General features: G+C 48.5%; 1 protein-coding gene across 29 annotated transcripts in view; it reads right to left on the bottom strand.

Annotated features, from left to right (window-relative positions):
- NRXN2 (neurexin 2) overlaps positions 1–26,345 on the bottom strand; it is a 355,283-nt gene that overhangs the window by 268,248 nt on the left and 60,690 nt on the right. For 25 of the 29 annotated variants that reach the window (XM_081173998.1, XM_081174002.1, XM_081173997.1 and 22 more), the window contains one exon: positions 13,214–13,231. The exons of the other annotated variants lie outside the window; for them this stretch is intronic. In XM_081173998.1, coding sequence (XP_081030124.1) covers positions 13,214–13,231 — 18 coding nt within the window. The remainder of the gene's footprint in view (positions 1–13,213; positions 13,232–26,345) is intronic. 29 annotated transcript variants of the gene reach the window in all.

Below are 26,345 nucleotides of genomic sequence, written 5' to 3' on the forward strand. Positions count from 1 at the left end.
AAGTGTGAAGTTCTCCGGCCATCCGCTCCACCCCATACCACTGCCACCTTTCCTACCCCCTCAGCAATCAGTCCGAATCTTTATATTTTTTAGGCCATCAAACGGCCAGTATAAAGCGAAACACTCAAAACATGGTCAAAATGTAATAACCACCTGTCACAGTTCCACAGCATTGCAAAATACTGAATAACAATTAATATTTTTATGATATTATGTAACATGTAATAAAAGAGGCAAACCCCTACCCTGTATAATTCAGCCCCTCCACCCCTGTCACCACCCCCTTATTATCTGGCACATTCTTCCTCCGCTTTCATTGCTCCAGATCCAGTTAGCTGCCAGCCAGGTGGGACTCAGCCCTTCCCTTTATGCACAAGAAGATTCCCACACCCCGAGGGGCAGCTCAGCCACCCAGACAACAGCAACTGTACTCTGCAAATTCTATGATTCCATGATATCCACAGAAATCGTTTCAACAATTTGTAAAAGTGGTTTTATTGGTTTTACAGTCCATTGAGATTACCTGTTTTTAGAACAGGCTTTTTTTTTTTGTTCGGACCTGTTTTAATCTTGTGCAATGCTTTGATGGCTTCATGTTATGAAGCGACCGACCTAGAAGTTTGTGAAACCATGAGAGAAACTAGCATCAAACGTGGTTCCTCTGGGTTTGCCTTGCCAGCCAAAAGGCCAACACACACCCACACCAGGCCTCCAGATACTCTGCTACATGTTTCTGCTGAGGGACATCCAACTCAGAGTAGACCCCATGCGTCTACTCAATTTATCCAACAATCAATTTATCCCACAGACATGCCCTACCAATCAAGCCCAAAGCAGCCTTTGGATCAAGAAATGCACGCTTTCGTACTCTTAATACCCTTATGAAACAACTGAGAAATTGCAAAACATTTATCAACTGTTGGATCTCTTTCCTGAAATCCTGTTTGCTCCTGGGATGGTATATTTGTCTCCTCATCCCAATTCCCCAAATCTCTGCAGCAGATGTTCCACATACAACTTGCTTACAATTTCTTCTTCATTCCAACCCTCGGACAATTATCTCTTCAGACCACCATCTCAGAAGCTTCAGAAACTCTGGAGGGATTCCCTGCGCCAGGGGTGGGTTGTCCTCTTTCACCACCTGAGGTGAAATGGGAAGGTGCTTGCCTTGCGTGTTGCATGCCACCTGCCCCCCCCCCCCCCGCAGCCCCCACTGAAGCTTCACCTACTGGGATTGTGCAGCTACAGCTTCTTGGTTCCAGTGAGGTCTTGTGAGAGCCCCGCAATTAGCCAAACGTTTTGGAAACTCTCTACCTCCGTTGCTGCATGCGTCAGATCTGCCCTAAACTGTGCATCAGACAGCTTTAAATTTCCCTGCTGCAATTATTTATATTTATTTATGTAGCAAAGTTTAGATACCGTTTACCAGAACAAAAGACCTCTAAACCTTTTAACAAGAGTTTATATCCTGTCCTTATTTCTGGGAAGTTTTCCCACATCTTGAGAGAAAATAACCCCTTCTTTTCTTCCTCAAAACCCTCCCAACCTTCTCGATTAAACCACGGCTTATTCCATTTTCTCCTTCCTGGAAACCCTGACTTACTCACCTGCCTTGATCTTAATAATTCAGTAATTTTTTGTTCAAAGCAGAATCTTTCCAGGATCTGTGCATGTCACAACTGTGGGTACTTACAGCCAACAATTACTTCCGGGTTAAAGAAAATCCCCAACTCTAATTCAACTTCAGGCAACCGCCAAATCCTCCTCTGTGACACTGCTCCTATGTTTCCCCCAAGATGGATACCTGGGTATCTGCCAGGTCCCTATATCCACTACACACACATGCACTCCACAATTTTAAAGTGAAAGGTTGATGGTCAATTTCTGGTACCGGGAGGACTTGAAATGACCACACGATCCAGCATACCTGCTTCTTCGCTGGTAAAAATAAATTTAAAAAGCAAAATCTCCCCTCCCCATTCCCCCTCCCACAACAAGTTAATATAAAAGCAAGGGTCAGCAAACTAAGGCCCGGGGGCCGAATGCGGCCCCCCAGCCTCGTAAATCCGGCCCACGCTGTGAAGCCAGAACCCACAACAAAGGCGAGACTCCCAACGATGAGAGGAAGAGGCCGAGCGGCAGCAGCTCTGCCAATCAAACGCCATGCCTGGTTTACCTCAGCGTGGCGTGGGGACATCTCTGCCAATCAAACGCCGTGCCTGGTTTGATTGGCAGAGCTGCCGCCGCTCAGCCTCTTCCTCCCACTGCCACCACCACCATCCTGGTGCTCCTGTGGGCCAGAGAGAGGAGTGGACAAGCTTGCTCTGCTACCCGCTTCACAAGAAGCAGCGGCAGCAGCGGTGTGCGTGGTGGTGGTGGCGGCAGCCCCTGGGGAGGCAAGTGCAGCACCTTCTTTCTCTGGGCAGGGAGGAAGCCCATTTTGCGCCACTGCCGCCAGACCTTCAGTGAATGAGGCAGGCAGCAAACCGAGAAGGCGGCTGGGGCTGGGGTGTATGTGCTGATATAAAGACATCAGAAGAGCTTGCTGGATCAGGCTGAAGGGGACCATGCAGTCCAGCATCTTATTCTCACAATGGCCAATCAGATGCCTGTGTAAAACCGGCCAGCGGGACCCAAGCACAAAAGCCCTCTCCTCTGCTGCGCTTTGAAGGTATTTAGAAGCATTGCTGCCTCTGGCTGTGGAGGCAGTGTAGCCTTCCTGGCTAGTAGCCACCAACAGCCCTCTCCTCCATGAATCCTCTTTGGCAGCTATTTAAGTTGGGCAGCCATCACTGCCTCTTGCAAGAGCAAGCTCCACGGTTAACTATACCTGAAAGAGCGTCTCCACCCCCAGCATTCTGCCCGGACGCCGAGGTCCAGCACTGAGGGCCTTCTGGTGGTTCCCTCGCTGCGGGATGCCAAGTTACAGGGAACCAGGCACCATTCTCAGTAGTGGCACCCGCCCTGTGGAATGCCCTCCCACCAGGTGTCAAAGAGAAAAAACAACTACCAGACTTTTAGAAGACATCTGAAGGCAGCCCTGCTTAGGGAAGCTTTTAATGTTTAATAGACTATTGTATTTTAATATTCTGTTGGAAGCCACCCAGCGTGGCTGGGGAAACCCAGCCAGATGGGTGGGGTATAAATAATAAATTATTACTGTATTATTATTATTATTATTATTATTATTATTATTATTATTATTATTATTATTTCGTTACAATATGTCAAAATTTGCTTTACTTAATAAACCCATCAGAGCTTCACCGGCATCTCAAGTTCCTGCAAATATTCTGCTCCTCACTGACAGGGTCCCTCCCTCTCTTTCTCTCCCAGTTCTTGCATGGGAATCTCCTGCAGCTAACACTGGACCCAACTGGTAAAAAAAAAAATCTCAACTTTGGGCCTTGTGGTCAATGGAGAGTGATGAAGTCGGATGTACAATAAAACTGTAATTTCATAGAATCATAGAGTTGGAAGGGATCCTGAGGATCATCTAATCTAACCCTCTGCAATGCAGGAATACTGTATGCAGCTGTCCCATATGGGGATCAAACCGGCAACCTTGGCATTATCACCACCATACTCTAAACAACTGTGGTCTTAACTGTCCAAGGGACATATTGCTATCCACTTTCCAAACCTGCAATATTTTTGCCCTTATTGATGTTGAAACTTAGTAAGTCTAATCCACCACTGGGGTCTCTTGTTTTTCCTTGATGCTGCTGGCACCAAAAAAAAGTAATATATCCAGGAAAATCAATATTATCTAGAGCCCAAGTTTCTTGCAATAGGATCAGTTCAAACTCCCTTAGGAACTTCCCCTATCACTTCATCCACCCAGCTCTGCTCCATGACGCAGGCTCTTAATCTTATCCTCACTTAACCTCCCCTGTGATAAGGAAAACTCATCCACCCCCAAAGGCATCTGCTCCAACCCATCCATGCTATGAGCAATGGCCCCACTCGACTCCTTGCAATTCTTCCGTTCTGTTCTTTAGCTTATTTCTGCTTACACCTGCTCAGCATCAGTCACTATAGAAGGGGACTCTACACACCTGATCCAGAATGGGCATTTCTACTTTAACCCTATTCATCATTTCTGTTCTTGACAAGGAAGTGATCCAAGAGAGCCTAGTTCTTTAGGAGCTTAGCTATCTGAAGATCTGCCATTCCTCAGGGCTCGGCTGTTTTCGTATTAACAAAGTAGGTGGAAGTTCCCTGGATACAGAATCATTGGGCATCCCCCAAGTCTATTACTACCCTAACAGAGATTGACCTACCGCTTGATATTGAACACTGGATGATTGACGATGGATGCCTTTGCGAGAGCAGCTGCCAAAATTAAGAGTTTATTCTCTAGTGTTGATAATCTAAACAAGAGTGTTTTTAGTTCAAAAATGTGGAAGAAGTAGGCATAATACATCAATAGCTTCTCCTCCAAGGGCTCCATGGCCCTGGACATTATATATCTGAGGTAGTGTGGTGTAGTGGTTAGAGTGTTTGACTAGGACTTGGGAGACGGGTTCAAATCCCCACTCAGCCATGAAGCTCACTGGGTGACCCTGCCTTTGCAGCCTAACCTACCTCCCAGGGTTGTTGTGGGATTAAATTAGGAGGGAGAGAACCATGTCCACCACCTTGAGCTCCTTGGAGAAAAGAGATGGGATATAAATGCAATTAATAATAATATACGTATTTGTGTGCTTTGGACTTACCCTTTTCTCTTGACTGCAGTTTGTTTTAACTGATTTTAATATATTTTCAAATCATTGTAACCTGCCCTGTTACGACCTCATGGGGGTGGTCAAGTAAGAAATCCGGTAAGTATAGCAACCAGAAGCATCTGAACCTTAGCCTAACCCGAAACGGAACCTATGATAGACTTTGGAGAGCCCAGAGAGCAGCTGGAATATCCCAGCAGATTTAATCCTCTGGGAACTCACTCTCTGTGCGGATAACTCTGGCTTTTCTCAGAGGTGGTCCCCAAAGAGAAGAATCCCTTCACATTTCAAAAAGGGCTCTTTATAGAATCATCCAATACTCAAGATGGAATAGGCCCTTATTTATATAATGTGTGTCTTCCCTCTAAAAAACAGAACTTTGATGTTTGAAAGGATAAATAACATCTCTTTACCAGAGCTCTGCCTTGCAAATTCTTTAATTCAGTAAGATTTATTTTACTTTTGAGTATACCAAGAACGTCACTTAGATGCTAAGCAGCCAACCCCCTTGAGCCCCCATGAGGGATTCCCTTAAAAGCAATGGGGCTGCTAGGCCAATGAGTGGTCATGGGCTAGGGGGCAGCTAAGTTGTTCTGGTTTTCTCCCCATCTCCCTCCTTGCAAAGCTTCTGTGGACACTTAAGCACTGCAATTTTATGAAGAGCATGCAACTACATTGAGAAGTGTCTGACTTTTTCTTTGTATAAACAGCATACTGTATCTTATAACCCCCAGAGTGGGGTCTGGTGGATCAGGCTGAAGGCCCGTCTAAGCCAGCATCCTGTTCTCCCCAACCAACCAAAGACACCTACAGTATTTTTAAACCTACACAAAAAACTGGAAGGCAAAAAAAAAACCTCCCTCCTGCTCTCCAACCTAGACACACATATCCTACAGTTCCAATAATACACAAGTGTTGAAGCTTGAAACAAATACAGAAGCCACCCGCTGTTTATTCTCCCAATCTCCCCCCTCCCCTGTTCACAAAAATAACTGCAAATGATCAAGTTAAAAATAGATACTGTAGAAATATACTCACACACTCTGTCCACCATTGCTCTCTATGAATGAATGAATGAATAAATCAATAACCCCAGCTGCTCAAACCAGCAACCACGCCCACCCGGGGCCAGCGAGAAAGAATGTACATGGAGGAGTGGGCGTGGCTTTCAAGGAAGCAAGCTCTGAGCATGCCCAGAGTACATTTCAAGGCAGCCTCTTTGCCTTGGATTAAGAGAGGCTGAGAGGGGCAGAGACCTGATTGGCTCGAAAACAGGAAAGGGACAGAAAGGTTTTACCAGCTTCTCTGTGTTCAAACAGAAGTATAAGATGTCATAAGATAGGAAAGAGTGTGTGGCTTTGACATTTTTGTTTTGTTTTGGCCGGAGCCCACAAACCACTCTGGGAGTTAACTGCCCCCACCTGCTAAGGCTTCTCAAACTCGTGCAACTCCTTAAGGTCATCTATTACAATTTTAATTTCTTTTCTTTGGCTGGTTTCAGTGTCTCATGTTGATGCATTTAGGATTGTGGCCAATTCTATATACTACTCACAGAAGACCCATTGACGCTGATGGACATGATGAACTTCGGTTCATTAATTTCAATGGCGCAACTCTTGAGTAGAACCAGTGCTTTTTTTTCTTTAAAAAACCATTTAGGGTAAGGTTACCAGATATTTTTCAATGAATCTGGGGACACTTTTCAACTTCAATGGATTTTGTATGGGCACTGATTTGTACATCCAGGGACTGTCCCCGGGAAATGGGGACTTCTGGTAGCCTTAGTTTAGGGGTACTCTCATTTTCCTACTCATATTGAAATACTGCCCCCAATGAGGCTAAGCTTAGATTCACAAAATGTTTAGGGGTATGCATGACCCTGCGTCCCCCCAGAAAAAAGCCCTGAGTAGAACTGAATTGGTTACAGCCTCTAGTTTGTATTATTTTATTCAGATAGTTTCAACAAGGCAACCAAGTTATTAAGCTTATCCTCTTTCCGAGTTAATTTGCAGTGAATCTACTGGGCAGTTCTAGCAGTTAATAAAGTTCTGAAAAGAGGGACCCCCCTGACCCTGCCGTCTCAAGTGAAGAATTTGAGGTCAATATATGACACAGAGAGGGAGGAAACATCAGCAGAACACAGAAAGTCAACACTGATTACTTGTGGAAATATGACATGAGTCTACCTGTGGTCTAACAAAGAAAAAAGCAACTATCATTTTCAACGATAATGAAGATGGCAGTCTTCTGGACTGTGGACAGGTTTAGATTAAGAGCATGAGAAGTGTCTGCCACACGGTTGGTTAGAATGAAATTGCATAAAATGAACTGAAAAAATCAACTGGTAAAACACACATTAGAATACAGTTGGGGAGGGGAAAACCCATTAAAACGGAATTATTACATCTTTCTGATAACCTATGGGACCCCAATCCCTCATAAACACTTTGACCATTGGGATTCTGGAACGCCAGTCACTAGCTGGGACCCACCCTGAGTGAACACATGGTTTCAACTCACAGAACAGGTGGATCCAAGCAGGTAGAGGTGACTTGCCCAGTCCCCCAGACACATTCCAAGCCCATTGAGCATGCTCTGTTCTGTTTATGCTATTTCTGCAGAGTCCTCCCCCACCCCTGCCGGCTTTTTGTTCTATTTTTTTGTTCATACTTCTACAGACCATTGGATTTCTCCAGCACTTGGATGCCTCACTGGTACCATTCTGGGTACCTGAACTTTGAAAATAGAGGGAACTGTCAGAGGCAAATTTAGGAGAGTGCACCTGGTTTCCCCGCACTGGGCACTGAGCAGAGAGGCCGCCACAGGGGGCACCGCAACAGTGGTGTAGAATGCAAGGCGAGAGGGCTGGGGGGTGCCAAAATTTGGTATCTGCACAGGGCGCCGCTGAAATTTGAAAACCCAAAGTCCATCACTGGTATTGTTCCATGACAGGCTTTGGACATGCCTATGTTACAGATTTGCAACCACTCTGAAATGGGTTGACATTTGCAGTGCAACAGGCTTAGACAGACCATTTATCTGCCTGGGGATGGCTGTCCTGACACCTTTGTGCCTCTGCTCGTCTAGTGTGTCTTATGTCCCGTCCCCCCGCCCCTGCCTGCCCCAAAACATACCACTTCTACATCAAATGTGCCATTGCTTCTGCAAAAGAGGCTCTTGATCTGTCTCATAGTGAGCATAAAGGCTACCAACTTGCACATTAGAAAAGGACTGCATTCAAATGAGCAGACCCATTTTCTGCCTCCAAGGAAAAACAAGTCTCAGCCCTGCAGGGCTTAGGTTAAGATCTCAGCTTCACAAAAGGGACGACACAGTCCCAGCTTCTTCATCATCATCATTATCTTCTTGGTCTTCATCATCTTCTTTTGGAGTTGGCAGGTGGTGGGCTCTGTGGCAGTTACGTTGCTTTAGCACTGCTGCCCACATGTGATGCAGCCAGATAAAAAGAATCTGGACTGAAGGAAAGTGTAATTGCCCTCCAGCATGCTTCAAGGATAAAATTATGTGGCAGAACAGAATAAAGGAACCAGAGCAAAGAAAACCCAATTGAGAACTTTCCTTTTGAACAATCTTCGCACAACCAAGACATGGTGGGAAGCAGACAGACAAGCACTTTGACCAGCGAGAGCCTGCCCGAGTTTGGGCATTGCACTACCAAGCGAGCACTGTGTGCTTCTGCAGGATTTCTGGGCACTGCTCTACAAAGGGGGCACTGTGTGCTGTTGCAGATTTTTGAGCAATGCGCCTGACTTGCTGGTTCTCACTTCTTCCCATGATCACCGAACCTTCCAGCTATCCATGAGGCAAATGCCAGATCTGATGACCAGCTGCACTCCTCAAGGAGTCATTTAGCCAGAGCGGTGAGCCTCTTTACGGCGTGGGATTGCATTGTATCGGTTTCTGATTGTCTAGCCACTTTCGGCCAGGGGGAGAGGAGGTGGTGTGGTGGTGATGCTAATAATGGCGGACTGAGATACAGAGGAGATTTGTCTGTTTTGGTACAGGGGGCGTCAGAAGTGGGAAGTGCTATTTCTCAGAACAGAAGGCAGCCCTGTGAGCAGCGCCCGGATCAACCAACCTGGGTGCTATTTTTGGAATTCCTGCCCTGAGGCTCATGTGAACGTCTTCCTGCACATCGGTGCCACTGGAGGATTCCCTCTGGATGCAAATAGCAGCTTTGAAGGGAGAGAAGGAGGGGGGGAATTTTCTTTGGGACCCTGGCAGGGTGGAAAGGATTCATACCCCCCCCCCGACTTGCTCCCCTGTGGTCCTGCCACATTTAGTTTGGCCCACAGTGAGTGAATTTAATTTACTGGCAGCCAAGCACAAACTCTCTTTTGTGGGAACGTATCAAATCTCCCAGACTCTTGGGGCGAGACTTTCCACACATCTCCTTCCCTAAGAATCACCCCCAAAGCATTTGCACCACACATGGAGTCTCCCACAAACAGGGGGTTACAAAAGAGGCAGCTTTGGAGGTCAAGAGCTCTGGAAAGAAATTAGCCCATGCCTTCTTGTCCTCGTTAACCATCTAGCCACCACATTCTGCCGAAGTTTCCAAGCCACCTTCAAGGGCAGTCCCAAAAACAACGCCTTGCTGTAATCTAACCTGAATGCTACCAGAGTGCAGACAACCAAAGCAAGGTTATCATCCAGCTAGGGTTGCAAATGAGCTACCAGCTGAAGCTGCCAGAAGGCCCTCCATGCCACAGAAACCACTTGTGCCTTCAGTGAAAGTGCTGGATCCGAGAGTGTCCTCCAAGCCGCACACCTGCTCCATCAAGGGGAGTCCAGAGCAGGATGCATCACACTCATCCGTACGGAGGGGCCACCCACTAAGAGTGTCTCCATCTTATCTGGACTGAGCTTCAGTTTGTTGGCTCACATCCAGTCCATTACCAGGCACTGATCGAGCACATTCAGCACCACACCTGCTTGAGCTGCAAAGGAGAAGCAGAGCTGCATGTCAACAGCATATTGATGACAGCACACTCCAGAGCTCCTCACTCCGTGGGTTTATGTAAATGTCAGGCAGCATGGGGAATAAGATCAAACCCTGAGGAGCCCTACTCTGAGACTCCACAGGGCCAAATCATGTCTCCCAAGCACCCACTTCTGGAGGCGTGCAAATACAATTGGAACCAAAAGGTGCGTGCCACGTCTAAGATTAACCACACATGCCGTGCAAGTCTATGCAAGTCTACTCTGAATCAAGCCACGGTGAAACATTTGGGGGGGGGCAGAACCCACTGTGTCCCCTGTTGCCCAACACAACAACTTTGTGGGAAGGCAAACGCTACAAATGAACATGCATCAGAACAGCCTGACTTCTGGATCCAGCCAACAGAGACCCATCTCATCAAATCTCCTGTTCTTACTGTGACCAACCGGATGTGTGCTGAGTACTGAGTCCACATGGAATTCTCCTTTTTCACACACTGGGTCAGCGTCTTTGTCAAACCATCCACTGTGACCTCACTGTCTCTTTCCTGGTTAGTCACTGCTAGTGCAGATCCCATGAGCATCTTGTTGGTGGCAAGGGAAAAAACAGGCATAAAAAGAAGAATTCCCTGGATGCCAAGATCCAGGTTTGGGGCAAGTACTCTTTGGTGAGAGAACACCAGCAGAGATTTAAAATCACAAAATATGCAGCAAAGGAAAGCGTGGAAATATAGGGTGTTAGATCTTTAAAATATGCCCTTCATCAAACAGTAGAAGAAGAAGAAGAGTTTGGATTTGATATCCCGCTTTATCACTACCCGAAGGAGTCTCAAAGCAGCTAACATTCTCCTTTCCCTTCCTCCCTCACAACAAGCACTCTGTGAGGTGAGTAGGGCTGAGAGACTTCAGAGAAGTGTGACTGGCCCAAGGTCACCCAGCAGCTGCATGTGGAGGAGCGGGGAAGCGAACCCGGTTCACCAGATTACGAGTCCACCGCTCTTAACCACTACACCATGCTGGCTCTAGAGTTGGAAGGGACCTCAGGCTCATCTAGTCCAACCCCCTGCAATTCAGGATTCTCAACTAAATCATCCATGACAGATGGCCATCCAGTCTCTGCTTAAAAACCTCCAAGGAAGAAGAGTCTACAACTTCTTGTGGGCGTCTGCTCCACTGTCAAACAGCTCTTACTGTCAAAAAGTTCTTCCTGGTGTTTAGCTGGAATCTCCTTTCTTGCAACTTAAAGCTGTTCATTCAAAGTCTACCCTCCAGAGCAGGAGAAAACAAGCTTACTCCATCTTTCATGTGACAGCCCTTTAGATATTTGAAGATGACTAGCATATCTCCTCTCAGTCACCTCTTTTCCAAGCTAAACATACGCAGCTCCCTCAACCATTCCTAATAAGGCTTGGTTTCCAGACATTTGATCATCTTGGTCACCCTTGTGAGTTCCAAAACTTCCCTCTTAGAATAGAAAGAGACCACACATTTGGTAAATTAAAAATGGTTCACTAACAAACTCTCCAAATGTCAGATTCATATGTTTTCCCAGGCAGCATTCAGAAAAAAGGTGCACAGGCAGTAAAACGTGGCTAAGTTACAGTGGTGAAAGTTCCTAAATTATTGGTATAGGATAGAGAGCCAGTCACTTTCTTGATTGTCAGGGATTATGGGGGCGATGTGATATACGGTAGTTACTGGCTCACATGAGTGTGCATGAAAGAGTTACCTGTGTCCTGAGCTCAAGTTACCATGGATGGGATTTAGCAGGCTTATAGCAGCATTTGCTTCCTCCCTCTTTCTCTGCTTCCTACAAGAAACTGCAGCCAAGCATGGCTCCCAAGTGCAAGGGAAACCACATGAATAGAAAATCTTTCTAAAATGAGATTTTTACAAAGACTGTGTGATTCTTTTATAAGGAAACCAAGTTCTTTCTTTTAAAGTCATTTGAGAACTTTTTTATTCTTTATTTCACTGCCAACAGCAGAGACTTATCTGCTGTAATTTCTGAAACTCTGTGAGTAAAATCTTCATTTATTTGCAAAGCTGAGTTTCTGTGATTTATTCCTGCCGAAGTATTTTTGCAGGGAACATTTGTATAAAGGCGGGTGAGGGCAGATGTAAATCAAACAAGTTTCAATGGGCTTGGAGCAATCATCATTGTGCTAAACCTAATATGGGAAAGTAAGAATCTCTCTTCCAAACCTCTGTCTCCAACAGGGGAAACCCAGCAGGTCTCCTGATACCTTTGGACTAACCTATCCCATCATCAATGGCCATCAGCTAGGTTGACTGGGGATTGTGGGAGCTGGAATTCAACAACGCCTCGAGGGCCCGACAGATGTTCCCCTGCCCCTGCTCTATGGAGTTGGAAATGAAATATGAACATCACAAGGAGGGTTTGCCCCAGCTGGAGTAGAGGGCATATTTCTGCACTTGTCAGCCCAGCCCACGACCTCTGGTTGCGAATGTTGTATGGAGCATCATAAGTGTGCATGGTGTTTTCAGAGAGTACCAATCTCTGTCCCACAAGGAACTTGCAAATTTGACAAAAAGGAGACAAGAGGGGAGAGGAGGCAGGTGGGGGAGAGAAACAATGGATCCAGGTGCTTCAGTTGCATGAGCTTAAGCCAACCTCCCCCTCCCCCCAACCTGCTGCCATTCCAGCTGCTTTGGACTGCAACTCCCATCAAGCCTTGCAGACAACACAGCAGTGCTCCCAGCATCATACAGCTAGCTGTGCTGCTTGGTGCTGATGGGAGTTGTGGTCCAAAACAGCCAGCTTTAACTAAGTTACAGGCTGAGTTGCAGCTGGGCATGGGAATCATTCTTTTAGCTCGATGCAATGCAACACACCCCGATTTTGGCACATCTAATTCAGATCAGAGGTGGGGGGGTTGGAGACTGACATTCCCAGAGCTCCCACTTCAGTTTCTTAGCACACAACAGAAAGGGCTGGAAATGTTATCAAAGGGTAGAGGAGTACCATGTTTCTGGAAGCTGAATGCACACACCCAACAAGGAGGAGAACAGCTGGGATGTGCACAGTTGCCGTTTGAAATTCAAGGATAGAAATCACCTAAGTGGAACTTCCATATCAAGAGAAAATGAGACCATGCAGACTCACAGTGTCCCAAAGAAAAGCACCTCTCCTACCCCAGCTCTGCCAAATGCCTCCACACAGATGCCTCCCCCAACCTACAAAAAAGCCTCTGCTGCCTCAGAGGAGGTCTCCCCTCCCAAATACTAGGAACAAAAAGAAAATGGTCTGTGTAACTTCCCCTACACCCCCAGCCAGCAACCCCATACAAGGAGAGCCCTGCCCTTTGCACTTTATGGAGCACAGATCAGATCCTAACAGGATTGCCAAACAGTACCCACCCCAACGCCACAAAACAAACACTTGTTTGGATCTCACAGCAACCATCTGATCAACACACAGCAATCCCCCTCTCACCCCACCCCAAAATCCCTTTCCAAGCAGAGCATTAGGTATCAGAATGGCAAGGAAAGACGCCTCTACTCACCTTCCAACGTTAGCTCTTCTGTGGGGATCCAGCAAGGCAGGCAGAGAGTTGGGGAAGGAAAAAGGAGAAAGAGAGAGTCAGGAGCAAGCAAGGAAAAGATCCAGCAACAGAACAACAGGCCAGCATCTCACGTAGACCTAGACTCAGGCTGGAATCCTGGAGAGCCACTCCTGCCAGTCAGCGAAGGCAATACTGAGCTATATACTGTTTGTCAATGTTTATGAATGCTCATTTACTGCTATTTGTTCACTTCTTGTGAGATAAAGAGATCCTGCTGCATTCCTTCGCTCCAGAGGAATCGCCAGCCTCAGCCTCATCAAAGAATCACAAAGCATCCTACCCAGCCAAGTCATATTCTAAAGCGTTGTTGTGCTTTTATTTTTGTTTGCATTTTCTGAATTTTAGGGGGTTTTACTACAATGTTGTATTATTGGCATGTTTTGCTTCTGTTGTTAGCATTTGTTGCCTTGAGAAGAGTTTGTCAAGAAAGGCAGTCTATAATTAGTAGAAAGAAAGAAAGAAAGAAAGAAAGAAAGAGGATGAGGTTTTGAATTCCCTGCTTGGAATTCTGCAGAAAGGGGTCGTGTTTAGGTGAGAGGAGGGAAGCCTCACCCCCAATGCGCTGGTAAGAGACACCAGGTCCGAAAAGCATACCCAGAAGGCTGTTGCGAGAAGGAGATGAAACAGTTCTCTTATGAAGAAGCCAACCAACAAATTCACAGAGGACAACAGCTAGCAATGGCTGACTAGTCATGGTGACCAATTTCAGGATAAGAGGCATAGGAACTGAGGAACCAGTCTTCAAGTGAGTCAGGCTATTGGTCATCAAGCTCAGTACTGTCTACACAGATGGACAGTGGTTCTCTGAAGGGCAAGAGATATTCCTCATTCTTCCAGCGGATGCCGTCAGGGATTGAACCTAAGACTTTCAGCATGCAGAGGTCGGGCTCCACTACTGAGCTCTGCCCCACCCCCCTGCCCCAAGTCCCAGCTGGAGGTCTCTTGTGCTCATGGCCTCCTTGTGGGCTTCCTGGAGGCATCTGGCTGGATCCTAAAAGGGGTGGGAATCCTGGAACACAGAGGCCCCCTTTGCCTGGCAAGACCCTCCAGCCAACTGCTCTACCAGTCCAGGTCTCTTTTTTCGCTCCCCTGCAAGCCGCTGTGCCCCCTCCCCTCTGCCGCTCCTATTCTGCATACAAAGCCTGAGCTCCACCACTCAGCTACAGCACACAGCCCCGCAATGGATTTTAATTATTTATTATGGGGGTTGATATCCCACCCATCAAATAGATTTCCCCAAGGCAGTTTGCAATAAATCAAAGTCCAATTGCTAAAAGCATTTAAAAGCATACCAAAAAAACAACCCCAACTACAGAGGAAAACAGCAGCCATTATAAGTGTTTTTTCATACACACACACACACACACACACACACACACACACCTTACAGTGATAAAACAGTGTAGATTATAAAGTCTGGCCAGATAACAAAAGTCTTTGCCTGGCATTGCCACCATGAGAGCGTCAAGGGGAAAGCATTTCTCAAGCAGGAGCCACAGTGAAGAAGGCCCTTTTTCCAGGTTAACCAGGGGAGAGAAGAAGGCCTCTGATGAAGACCTGCACAGCAGGGATGGGGAAACTCTGGCCCTCCAGATATTGCTGGACTAGGTCTCCCAGCATGCCTAGACACTGGCTATGCCGGCTGAGGCTGACGTAAGAATATAAGAGGAGCCCTGTTGCTGGATCAGAAAGTCCAGCATCCTGTTGTCCTCACAGTGGCAAACCAGACGCTTCATTGGAAAACCAGTAAGCAAGGTTTGAGCACAACAGCCTTCTCCCCTCCTTTGTTTTTCCAACTATTGACATTCAGAGAAGAATAGCCATCCTGACTATTCTATCCACCAATAGCCCTCTACTCCATGAATCATAAGAACCTAAGAAGAGCTGGCTGGATGAGGCCAATGACCCACCTAGTCCAGCACCAGCCACCATCTTAGGTACATAGCAAAGAGGACAGGCTTAAGAACACAAGGGCAAGATCAGGCCAAAGGGGGCCCATGCAGTCCAACATCCTGTTCTCCTTGTGGCCACCCAGATGCCAGTGGGAAACTGGCAAGCAGGATCCAAGCACCAGAGCTCCTCCTGCGATTTGCAGCAACAGGCATCAGTAACATTTCTGCCTCTGACCAGTGGCAGAGCATAACCATCATGGCTAGTAGCCATCAATGGTCCTCTCCTGCATAACAATATTTGAGTCCAACAACCTACAGAGGGCCCCATCCCTGTCACAAAGGGTTAGGGTAACAAGGATGTCCATTGGACAGCATTTTGACCAAGGCTCCAAGGGTCAGTGAACAGGATGGATTTTTTGCCAAGACCAAGATGAATTTGGAGTGTCACAGGTTCTCCATCATCGTCTTAATTCTGCAGAAAGGGGTCATGTTTAGGTGAGAAGAGGGAAGCCTCATCCCCAATGCACTGGTAAGAGACACACACCTGCAGAGACAGGTGATCACAGAATCATAGAATTTCAGGCACGGGTGGGACCCCAGGGTCAACTAGTCCAACCCCTCCATCAAATTATCAAACCATAAAGGGCCCTAAATGACCAAGCTAGTGTTCTGAACTGGTCCCAGGAACAGAAGAGAAGGCGACACAGGTGGCGAAGCACCAGCGTGATATGATCCTGACACAGAGTCCTAGTTAGCAATTGCAGCTGCCAAACCATCTTCAAAGGCAGCCCTGTCTACAATGAATGGCAGTAATCTAATCTGGTGGTTACCAAAACATAGATAACTGAAACTAGGCTAAACCACTCCTGTGCCGGAGCTTAAAACCTTGGAAACTGCTTTATGATGTGGAAAGAGACTCAAGCTTCCCCCTAACAGTTGTTGGTTCTGTCTCTGCGCATATGCAGAGCACTAGGACAGCTGCTGGATGGGGCACTTTGAGAGATGGGCAAGAAGTTTCACTCCACCCAGGTGGCACTTGCATGGAAAAGGGGCCATACCCTGCCACCAGCTTTGGGGAAGCAGCAGATTGCACCAGAATGGCAGTACTGGCATTTCCACCAGGGGTGGGGGATGGGGGTGGAATTCCAAAATCAGCAAAAGGAAACTCAAAGAGGCGGAGAGGAAACTCCACCCCTCCCCAACCCCTATGCTACACTGGTGACAAAATAAACCCCTAAAATAATGAATGTAAATAATGAATGCAAGACAACAAACAATGTGGCAGTAATTAGCACAGATCTGGGTGAAAACTCTGAGCTCTTGCCATCTGCAGAGAAATATACCCACCCACCCAACAACAGGCTCATGCGTCAGGCCCAGGCAGAGACTCAGCAAGGGGCAGGCAAAGGGCCTGCCTCCCTGCCCAGCTGGGACATCAAGAGCAGCCACAGTTAGAGGCAGGATGCTCGGAGGCCTGGATCCAAGCCTGGGTTAAGCTTCCCTTCCTTTCTAGATGTGGTGGGTTCTGCTTACCCTGTTTGGAGGAGAGGGACACTACTCAGTGGTTGGGTTTTTGTTATAATCAAGTGATTCATAAAAACATAAGAAGGGTCTGCTGGATCAGGCCAATGGCCCAACTAGTCCAGCATCCTGTTCTCCCAGTGGCCAACCAGATGCCTGCAGGAAACCCACTAGCAGGACCCAAGTGCAAGAGGCCCCTCCCCCACTGCCGTTTCCAGAAACTGGTATTCGGAAGCATAGCTGCCTCCAACTGTGGTCAAGCATAGCCATCAGAGTTAGTAGCCATCAGTAGCCCTCCACTCCCTCTGCAAGAATTTGCCTCATCCTCTTTTATAGCCATCCAAGTTGGTGCCTCTTGTGGAAGGGAGTTCCACAGTTTATCCATACACTGTGTGAAGAAGGACGTTCTTTTGCCCCCTCTCCTGAATCTTCCAGCATTCAGCTTTGTTGAAAGTCCACAAGTTCCAGTGTTGTGAGAGAGGGAGGAAAACTTTTCTCCGCCCCCTTTCTCCATGCATGGTTCAACTAGGTTCTGCTCAAAGTAGGCCCACTGAAATCAATGGACCTGTCTTAGTCATGTTAATTCGTTTCAATGGGTCTACTCTGAGTAGGAGTAACACTAGATACAACCACCAGTCTGCTTTTAAATTCACCGAAAAACAAACGGAACAGATTTCTAAGGCAACATCGTTTTGGTTTTTCAAATAGCCTTTCTTTAATTAGCGCTGTCACACGCTTTCATTTAAACACCATTGCGCGGAGATATAAAATATAGCCTAGAAAGTGTTCAGCGCTAATTAAAAGATTGACTAAAAGAAGGAAACAGAAAATGATGCCCAGAGGAGAAGACGCAGCAAAGGCGTCCTGAAGAACAACAACAGGTCCACCTGCCCCAGACGTCACAGGGCAAGTCTGAACCTCTTTGGAAAGAAGAGCAAATTGCCCAGAGAGCCATTCCAACTTGCAGGCTTACGGGGGGGGGGGGACGACCCGATTTTCTGCAGGTTGGAATGATGGAAGAGCCATAGGGAAATGTCAGTCATCTGGATGAGCCACAACAATGAAGCAAAAGAACATCAGAAGAGCCTTGCTGGATCAAGCCAATGACCCCATCTAGTCCAGCATCCTGTTCTCACAGTGGCCAACCAGATGCCCCAATGGGAAGCCAGTAAGAGCACAAGAGGCCTTTTGCCTCCTGTGGTTTCCACAAATGGCATTAGAAGCATGGCTGCCTCGAGCTGTGGAGGCACAGTATAGCCATCATGGCTAGATAGCCCACTCCTCCATGAACCATGGCATTTCCCCCAACTTAGATGCCTGGTGTGGAAGAGCCCAAAGTCTCGGTGGGAATGCACAACTGCCTTTATTTTGCACAATTTTCTCCTGGTGCAGAATTAGACCTTTACTGCGTGGCAGACTTTGGGCTTTCCCTCCTCAATTCCACCACAGAGTCGTCGTCCCCCCAGCACAGACAATGCCCCAGTCACACCTCGGGGGCAATCAGAGAAGACATAGAGATGCCACGTGGCCCCTTTGAGAGGGCAGCTTCCAAAGGCCACCCTGGTTCATGGGCAGATGCGCGCGCACACACACACACACACACAGATGCAGAAGATCCTCCCAGGTTCTATCCTCGCATGGGGAAGGGCACCTGTTTTACATGCAGAAAGTTCCAGTTTCAGTTCTAACAGCATCTCCAGGTAGAGCTGGGAGATCGCTTTGTCTGAAATCCTGGACAGCCACTGCCAATCAGTCTAGACCAGTGTTTCTCAACCTGTGGGTCCCCAGATGTTGTTGGACTACAACTCCCATCATTCCCAGCCAGCATGATCAGTGGTCAGGGATGATGGGAGTTGTAGTCCAACAACATCTGGGCACCCTCAGGTTGAGAACCGCTGGTCTAGACAATAGTGAGCTGGATGGACCCAATGGCCAGACTCACTATAAGGCAACATCCTATGATCCTATCTGCAGGTGGTGCTGAGAAAGACCCGTCTGAAACTGAGAAACGGCTGCCAGTCCACGTATGTAGACAATACAGAGTGAGATGGTCTGACTCTGGACAAGGGACCCTCCTATGTCCCGATGTGCAAGGCCTGGACTGAATAAGTGTGTGTTTGTGTAACCACCACCACCACCCCAAGTACAGAGGCTGTGTGTTCTGCCCTCTCCCTTTCAGAAACAGTTCTGAACTGGCTCTGAACATAGCCGAACTCTCCAGCACATGCCAGGGGAGCCCTCCTGATGCCAACTGGTGGTGCCTGATGGGCACAGTAGCAGCAAGGAAGAGTCTGGAGCCGTGCCCAAGGAGATGATCCACAGGAAAGGGAAGGGGAACAGAAGCAGGAGGAAGAAGATGAAGAAGAGGGATGAGGAGGAAGGGTTTTCTTCCCATCCCATGCACATTCCCTCTCCTGGCAGCCTACTTGGCAGGCGACCTTGGGCTGACCTTGCAGGGAACAGCCAAGCTGCCTGGCCCCAGAGCGCCCTCTGCAATGATGGAAACAGCTCAGCCCCAAAGCAGCACCCATCACAGAGGATGCAGCTAATGGGAGGGGGAAGGCAGGTGGGCACTGCTCAGGCCTTGCCCATGGGCAGGGGGAGGGAGGGAGAGAGAGACTGGTGCAAAAACACAAAGAGGGAGAAAGAGAAACAGACGGAGGGAGGAACACACAAGCAAGTGCTGAAGCTGAGTTGGCCTGAACTGGTGGAGCCCAGGTCAGGGAATACCTGACCCAGTTCTCAAGATGCTTGAGAAAAGGGGCAAAAGGCTCAGGTTTATTTATTTCATTCCTATCCCGTCTTTCCTCTCAGGAGCTCAAAGCAGCAAACATGGTGTTGTTCCCCACACCCTGCCCGGCACACACACGCACATCCATGCACACACACAAACGCACACACATGTTATCTTACAACAACCCTTTCAAGTAGGTAAAGCCGAGCCAGTGGCCAACCCAAGGTCACCCTGGGACTCTCACGTGTTTTTAAACAATGCAGTTTCCCCTCATTCTTAGAAAGTGGCTTGGAGAGGCCCATGGACATGTTGGGTTGCTGCAGCTCCCACCCCTTCTTTTCACATGATGAATTATTGTATTACATGGGGAGGGATTCGGATAGGCAGGCAACCCAGCAGAATTTCTGGCTTGTTCATCCTTTACGGGAACCCCGTTCAACACCTCAGTATGTCACAAGATGTTGGGATGAAGCAATGGGGCCCCCAATTAGCAAGAGAGGAGCCCCCCTGACACCCTCCTAGCTATCTTACTAGAGCATGACGCCTACACACCCGTCCTTGACAAAGGCTTCTTCGTGGGCAAGGATGCAAATGACCTGACCCAAGGCTGTTGGTTTAAATATAGGCAGTGCCAGGGGAACATCCGGCTGCCACTTGGAAAAACAGGAGAGAGACAGGCCGAAGGAGCCCTCAGAGGCAGGCCCAGTAGCTTCTGAAACATCCTCCCCTGTTTGCCACATGGCATGGGATGGGGGGCCTGAGGAGGAGATAGCGGGAGGGTGGAGGGAGTCACAAAAGACCTACTTGGCAAGTTGCTCATATGGACTGGTGACACATGTGGCATAGTGGGTGAGGTGTCAGACTAAGAACAGAGAAATCAGGGCTCAAATCCAGCCTTGACCACTAAATTCACCTTGAGCCAGTCACACACCCTCAGCTTGACGTACCTCACAAGGTTGTTGTGAGGATAATATGGAGAGGGAAGAACAAACTGCTATATGTTCCCTATAGTCATAGAATCAGCATCGCAGGATTCGAAGGGACCCAAAGAATCATCTAGTCCTACTCCCTGCAATGCTAAAGAATCCCTGGCAGATGGCTGTCGAACCTCTGTTTAAAAACCTCCAACTTACGGAGTCCACCAGCACCTTAGTTAACATCAGCCAGACACCAAAAGCAGATCAAAGCACATGTCAGCATTCCACATGTCTAGGTAGTCTTGTCTAAGCAAAAATGCAGAGAGAAGGGTTCAGGCAATGAGTCCCAAAGAGGCTCAAAAAAATTCCTGCTCCTGAAGCCTACCTGGGAACAGCAAAAAATGTTGTTCTACTTTTATTAAAATATTCATACTCTTCCCTAGTGGGACCTTAAAGGTGGCAAAAGGCCATAATTTAAAACATGGCAAATAAAACTGCATTTTAAAAGCACCAAGGAAACACTAAAATGAAGATATGAAAACAGCAGCAATATAATATCAGCAAATGAGAAAAGGGGAGGGGGGAGGGACAGAAGGAATAACGGAGTCAGAACCAACTTCAAGGAGCGCTGATGATAGAATTGGAAGGTAACCCTAAGGGTCATCCAAACCAACCCCTGCAATGCAAGAGTCACAGTTAAAGAATCCCTGAGAGATGGCCATCTAACTTCTGTTTAAAAACCTCCAACGGAGGAGAGTCCAACACCTTCCAGGGGAGTCTGTTCCACTGTCAAAGAGCTCTTACCACCGGAAAGGTCTTCCAAATGTTTATTCCGGATCTCCTTTCTTGCCATTTGAGTCCATTGGTGTGGGTCCTACCCTCTGGAGCAGGAGAAAAGCTTGCTCCATCTTTCATGGACTACTCCTTCACATATTTGAAGACGCTATTCTATCACCTCTCAGTCTTCTCCTAGCTAAACATGCTCCCATAACCGTTCTTCATTCGGCTTGGTTTCCAGACCAAGTATCATCTCGGTTGCCCTCCTCTGCACACCTTCCAGCTTGTCAATAAACTGTCATCATATGGCTTTCAAAAGAGAAACCATTTTTAACTGGGCAAAGCAGAAGGTAGAGGAAGCCAGGGGAGTCTCCATGACCTCATCTAGGCCAGCCCTCCAGCTGCTTTGGATTACAGCTCCCATCGGACCCAGGACATACAGCTGCACTGACTGGAGCCAGTGGGGAAGGGAGGCTAGCCAATGCGCTATCACAAAGATGCCCCAAACTGGAGACCCCATCTGCTGTGTGCCAGGCCTGCAATCAGGAACTTCTCACTGGGTAGACTTAGAATGTATGAAAAGCCCTGCAGAAGGGGCCTGTTTTCACAGTAGCTAGATGCCCCTAAGAACCTAGGAACCCAGGCAGACTGCCTTTGGACCGGAAGGTTCCATAAGAACCTAAGACAAGCCCTCCAGCTGGATAAGGCCCATTGGGGGCCCCATCTATTCCAGCATCCTGTTCTCACATGCCCATTGGGGGAAGCTTGCAAGCAGGACCACTCTGCCCACTTGCAATTCCCAGAGACAGGTACTCAGAAGGCAGAACACAGACAATGTTGTGGCTGGCAGCCCTTGACAGCCCCAACCTCTTCCATCAATTAGTCTATTCCTCTTTTTGAGCCATCCAAGTTGGTGGTGTTCCCATGCCTGAGGATTCCTGCCTGAGGAAGCCTGGGAGGGACTGCAAAATGCTCACAGATAGTTTGTGTCTCTGCACAGTTGGAGGCAGGGTCCGCCCCACAGTAGAAGCCCTTCTGAACATGTGCAGAGTGCCTTTCCCCTACAATAAACAATAACCAACTCCTTGCATGATCTGGAATTAGGGAAACAATTGCCCTGGCTCATAAAACAGACTCGCAGTTGGGCTTGCAGGAGAGCCCAAGGTGCCCTCCATTCCAGTGATTAACCTTTGACCTTCAAAACTACCTTTCCTCCCCTCATGCAAAGGCCTCTCTGCCTGCTGCCCCCCAGCAACACACACCCTTCCTGCTTGCACACTTTGAGAGGCTTCAAATCCATCTCCTTCCAAATCCATCAGCCAGCCTGGGCCAGCGTTTCCACGGCAACCGGCCTAGGCAACAGCCGCCCAGCCTGCCCGTCACGACAGCCTCCTTTGCGAGGGCCGACAACAGCCGTGGCGGCGGCGGCAGGAGTCAGGCAGCCCTGGTGTCTCCTCCGGCTGTACGAGAGGCTCCCCTGCCAAGCCCATCTCCACGGCAACCGGCCAAGTCGGTTGCCGCCACCGCCATCTGCTAGCCAGCCTCCCTCTCCAGACAACAGGCTTCCGGAGAGCAGGCGAGTGGGCGGGTGGGCTGAGCCCGAGTGCCGGCGGCATGTGGGTGTTGTGTTGTGTGTCTGCATGTAGAAGAGAAGCGGGAGAGTATTCTTGACGTAAGCGAGCACTATTTGGTGCCTTGTGCGAGACGAGGGGTTATGTAAACTCCCGTCGTCTGGTTGCGATGCAAGAGTCTGAAATTGTTGTCCTTGGCCCTGAGCTGGGAAGGGAAAAAAGGGGAACGGGAAACTTAGGATGGCGCCTGGGCAGGCAGGCACGTTCAAGGAAACTGTCAGGAACCCAAATGCCCATGAAGGCTCAGAGCAGGAACTCAAATTTATTCCAGGTCGTGGGACCCCATAGTACCACTTGGTCAGACCCCACCTGGAGTCCTGTGTCCAGTTCTGGGAGCCACAGTTTAAGAAGGATATTTTGCAAGGTAGAAGGTGTGCAGAGGAAGGTGGTCGAGATGATGAAAGGCCTGGAAACCAAGCCTTATGAGGAACGGTTGAGGCACTGGGGATGTTTAGTGTGGAGAAGAGGGGATGGAGAGGAGAGTCATATGTGAAGGGCTGCCCCATAGAAGATGGAGCAAGCTTGTTTTGTGCTGCTCCAGAGGGCAGGACCCAAACCAACAGATTCAAATGACAAGAAAGGTGATCCCAAATAAACATTAGGAAGAACTTTCTGAGGGTAAGAGCTCTTTTGACAGTGGAACAGACTCCCTCAGAAGGCGGCAAACTCATTCACTGGAGGTTTATTAATAGAGGTTAGATGGCCATCTGTCAGGGATCATTTAGCTGTGATTCCTGCATTGCAGGGGGTTGGACAAGTTGGCCCTTAGAGGTCCCTTCCAACTCTATAATTCTGTGATTCTATGACTTCAGTTGCAGAGGGATGGAGGTAAAGCTAGTCTCCAGCTCCTATCGAGCCCAGCCAGCATGGCTAGCGGTTAGGGCTGCCAAAAATAGGAGCTGGACAACACCTGGAGGATGTTTCAGGTGCAGCAGCATCGCCTGCTGCTCCCTGACGGTTTCGCCTGGAGGTGCCAATGGGGATTGTACCCGGGGCCTTCTGCATGCAAAGCAGCTGTCCTATGGTCCTTCCCCTGTACACAGCTCTGGGCAACTCACACTAATGAAACATACCACAAGGGTGCTGGGGGAGGGCCAGAGAAAAGACCCAGGATGATGTGACCTTGGAGTTACTGGCAGGGGTGGGCCCCTGTGTGAAACAGCATCCCTTTCTAGATATGACAGGCGCCCGCTATCTGCACTTCCCGGAAACAACGGAATGCATTTTTGTTCCAACAAGCTTTCCCTGCTGGATGGTTGGATCTTGGCCAGGAATGTATATTTGGTATCACGTTATGTTTGTTTTGGTTTTTTTTTAAAGCATTTGTGCTTTTTAACTGTGTCTTGCAGTTTTTATTGCACATCGCCTGGAGAATATTGTGCAGAATGCAAATAATAAATTAATAATAGCAATAATAATTAGTTGTGATCACTTGGGCCTTAAGCAGGAAGACAGTCCTGCCCACCCCCAACTCCAACCTGCCCTCTGACAGGAATTCCCCCCCCCCACAGGAAGTTCACCTCTGAGCCACCTCCCACCAGTGTCCCGTTTAAGTTCCTTCAGGATGCCCCAAAGGGAACGAAGGGGAAACTGAGTCCCGAACTCTCCCTGACCCTGCCCAGTGGGCCTTGCTTACAAGGTGGGCTGAACATACCACATGCACCACTCTTCCCACGGCCTGCCACAGGGTAAGAGGCCATGTTCGCAGGGTGAAGGTGCAAAAGGGTTTCCCGCTTTTTTATTCAATTATGAGACGGATTTCTCTCAGGGTGGCCTATTACTCATTGCCAGAAACTTAAACAAAAAACAAGGGCACAGATTTGCAAAAAAAGAAGTACATGTGCTAATTTACAAGTAATTTACATGGACATTTAGAAATAATTACTATAATTTAAATTGAAGGACAATACATATCCTCATAGTGGGGAGCAAGACTATAACTAGGTGACTTGGGATCTTTCCTGCTCACTGTGCTGTCTTGATGCTGCTGAGTGTAGAATGGGCAGCTTCAAGTCCCGTCCCCCCACCTATGCTCTCCCCTTTTCTGGTTTTTTTTATCTCTAAACTAGGATTGGACTGGGTAGCTCTTCAAACAGAGGACTGCCTTCTCTAAAGTGGGACAGTGGCCTCCCTAACTTCACTAAACCGTATCCAGCACCGTCTGCTCTTAACCTTCAGTGGGGGGCTCTCAAATTCCACCCTAGACCTCACCAGGGATTGATCCAGGTGCCTTCTGCGTGCCAAGCAAGTGCTCTGCCACCACTAAGATAGGGAGGTGCCTCTCAGCTCTGGGGGAGGACAAAAGGCCCCAAATCACTGAGTTGGGGAGGGAGGAAGAAAGGAAGGGAGCCTGCTTGCCTTCCTTGCCCACCTGCACGGGAGGGGAAATGAGCTCAGCACCCAGCAATAATATGGAAAAGGACCGCTTCTGGGCATGCACAGAATGCAGCATGGAATAGCCACAGGAATCAGGGCCCCTCACCCCCAAGGGGAACAGCTTCCCAATGCAGGACCTGTCTCTCCGCACTTTTTTGTAAGGGGCTCCAGCAATGGAGTCTGCCCAGGGAGGGTAGGGCCCCCTGGGACTTTCCGTCCTTCCAGATCAGCTGCCCCAGAATTGGCTCCCTCAGCAGCCCATCCTGGCTGCTCGCCAGAGCAGCAGGCAGGGCCATAAACAGATAAGTAATAGCTGGATGAATTGCAATAGCTGGGGACCAGGTTTCCTCTGACGCACAAGCAGGGCTGGCCCAAGACATGTTGGCACCTGAAGCAAATGGCAAAATGGCTGTTATGTAGTGTAGTTCACCCTGGGCCAACAGGGGGATACTGTATATAGTTTTCACTCAGGTCTGTAGGTAGTTTTCACTCAGGTCCGCGGCAGTTAGTTTAGGCGGGAACTCTGAGCTGTTGTGGTTACAATGTTGACAGCCGGCTGCCTATAAATACAGGCCGGCTGAGCTGTTCGCAGTCAGTTCTATTCCAGCTTATCTTAATAAAAGAGCTACTTGAAGAAATCGCTGTGCCGGCTGCTATGTCAACCCACTACTTAATACTGGCGACGAAGGTGGGATTGGATGGACATCAGAGCACAGCCAGATGCGGCCAGCCTCTGAACTGAGCTAAATCACAGAGCGAAATCACTGAGCGAAATCACTGAGCGAAATCACTGGGCAGAACCAATTCAGAGCTGACTGTTCTGGCTAGAGCACTGTGTTCCATCCATCGCCCTTCACGCCGGCATCGGAATCATGGCTTCATTTGTGCCTCTACCGCCGTTTGCGCCATCCTCTGAGTCATGGGACTCCTACCTCGCTCGGTTCGACTGCTACCTCCAAGCCAACGAGCTGACAGCAGTATCAGTGGATCGGAAGCGGGGCCTATTCCTCAGCCTCTGTGGGCCTGAGGTGTTTGAGACGGCCCGAGCATTGGTTGCGCCTGAAGCAGTCCAGGCAACACCATGGGACACGATCCAAGAGAAGCTCCGCAACCACTACGCACCAAAGCCGTCCAAGATTGCTGCCCGCCATGCGTTCTACCACCGGAACCAGGCAGAGGGGGAGTCAATCAACAACTACGCCACCGCCCTGCGACAGGCTGCAA

Source organism: Podarcis bocagei, assembly GCF_964188305.1.
Source record: "Podarcis bocagei genome assembly, chromosome: 16".
Lineage (NCBI taxonomy): Eukaryota > Metazoa > Chordata > Lepidosauria > Squamata > Lacertidae > Podarcis > Podarcis bocagei.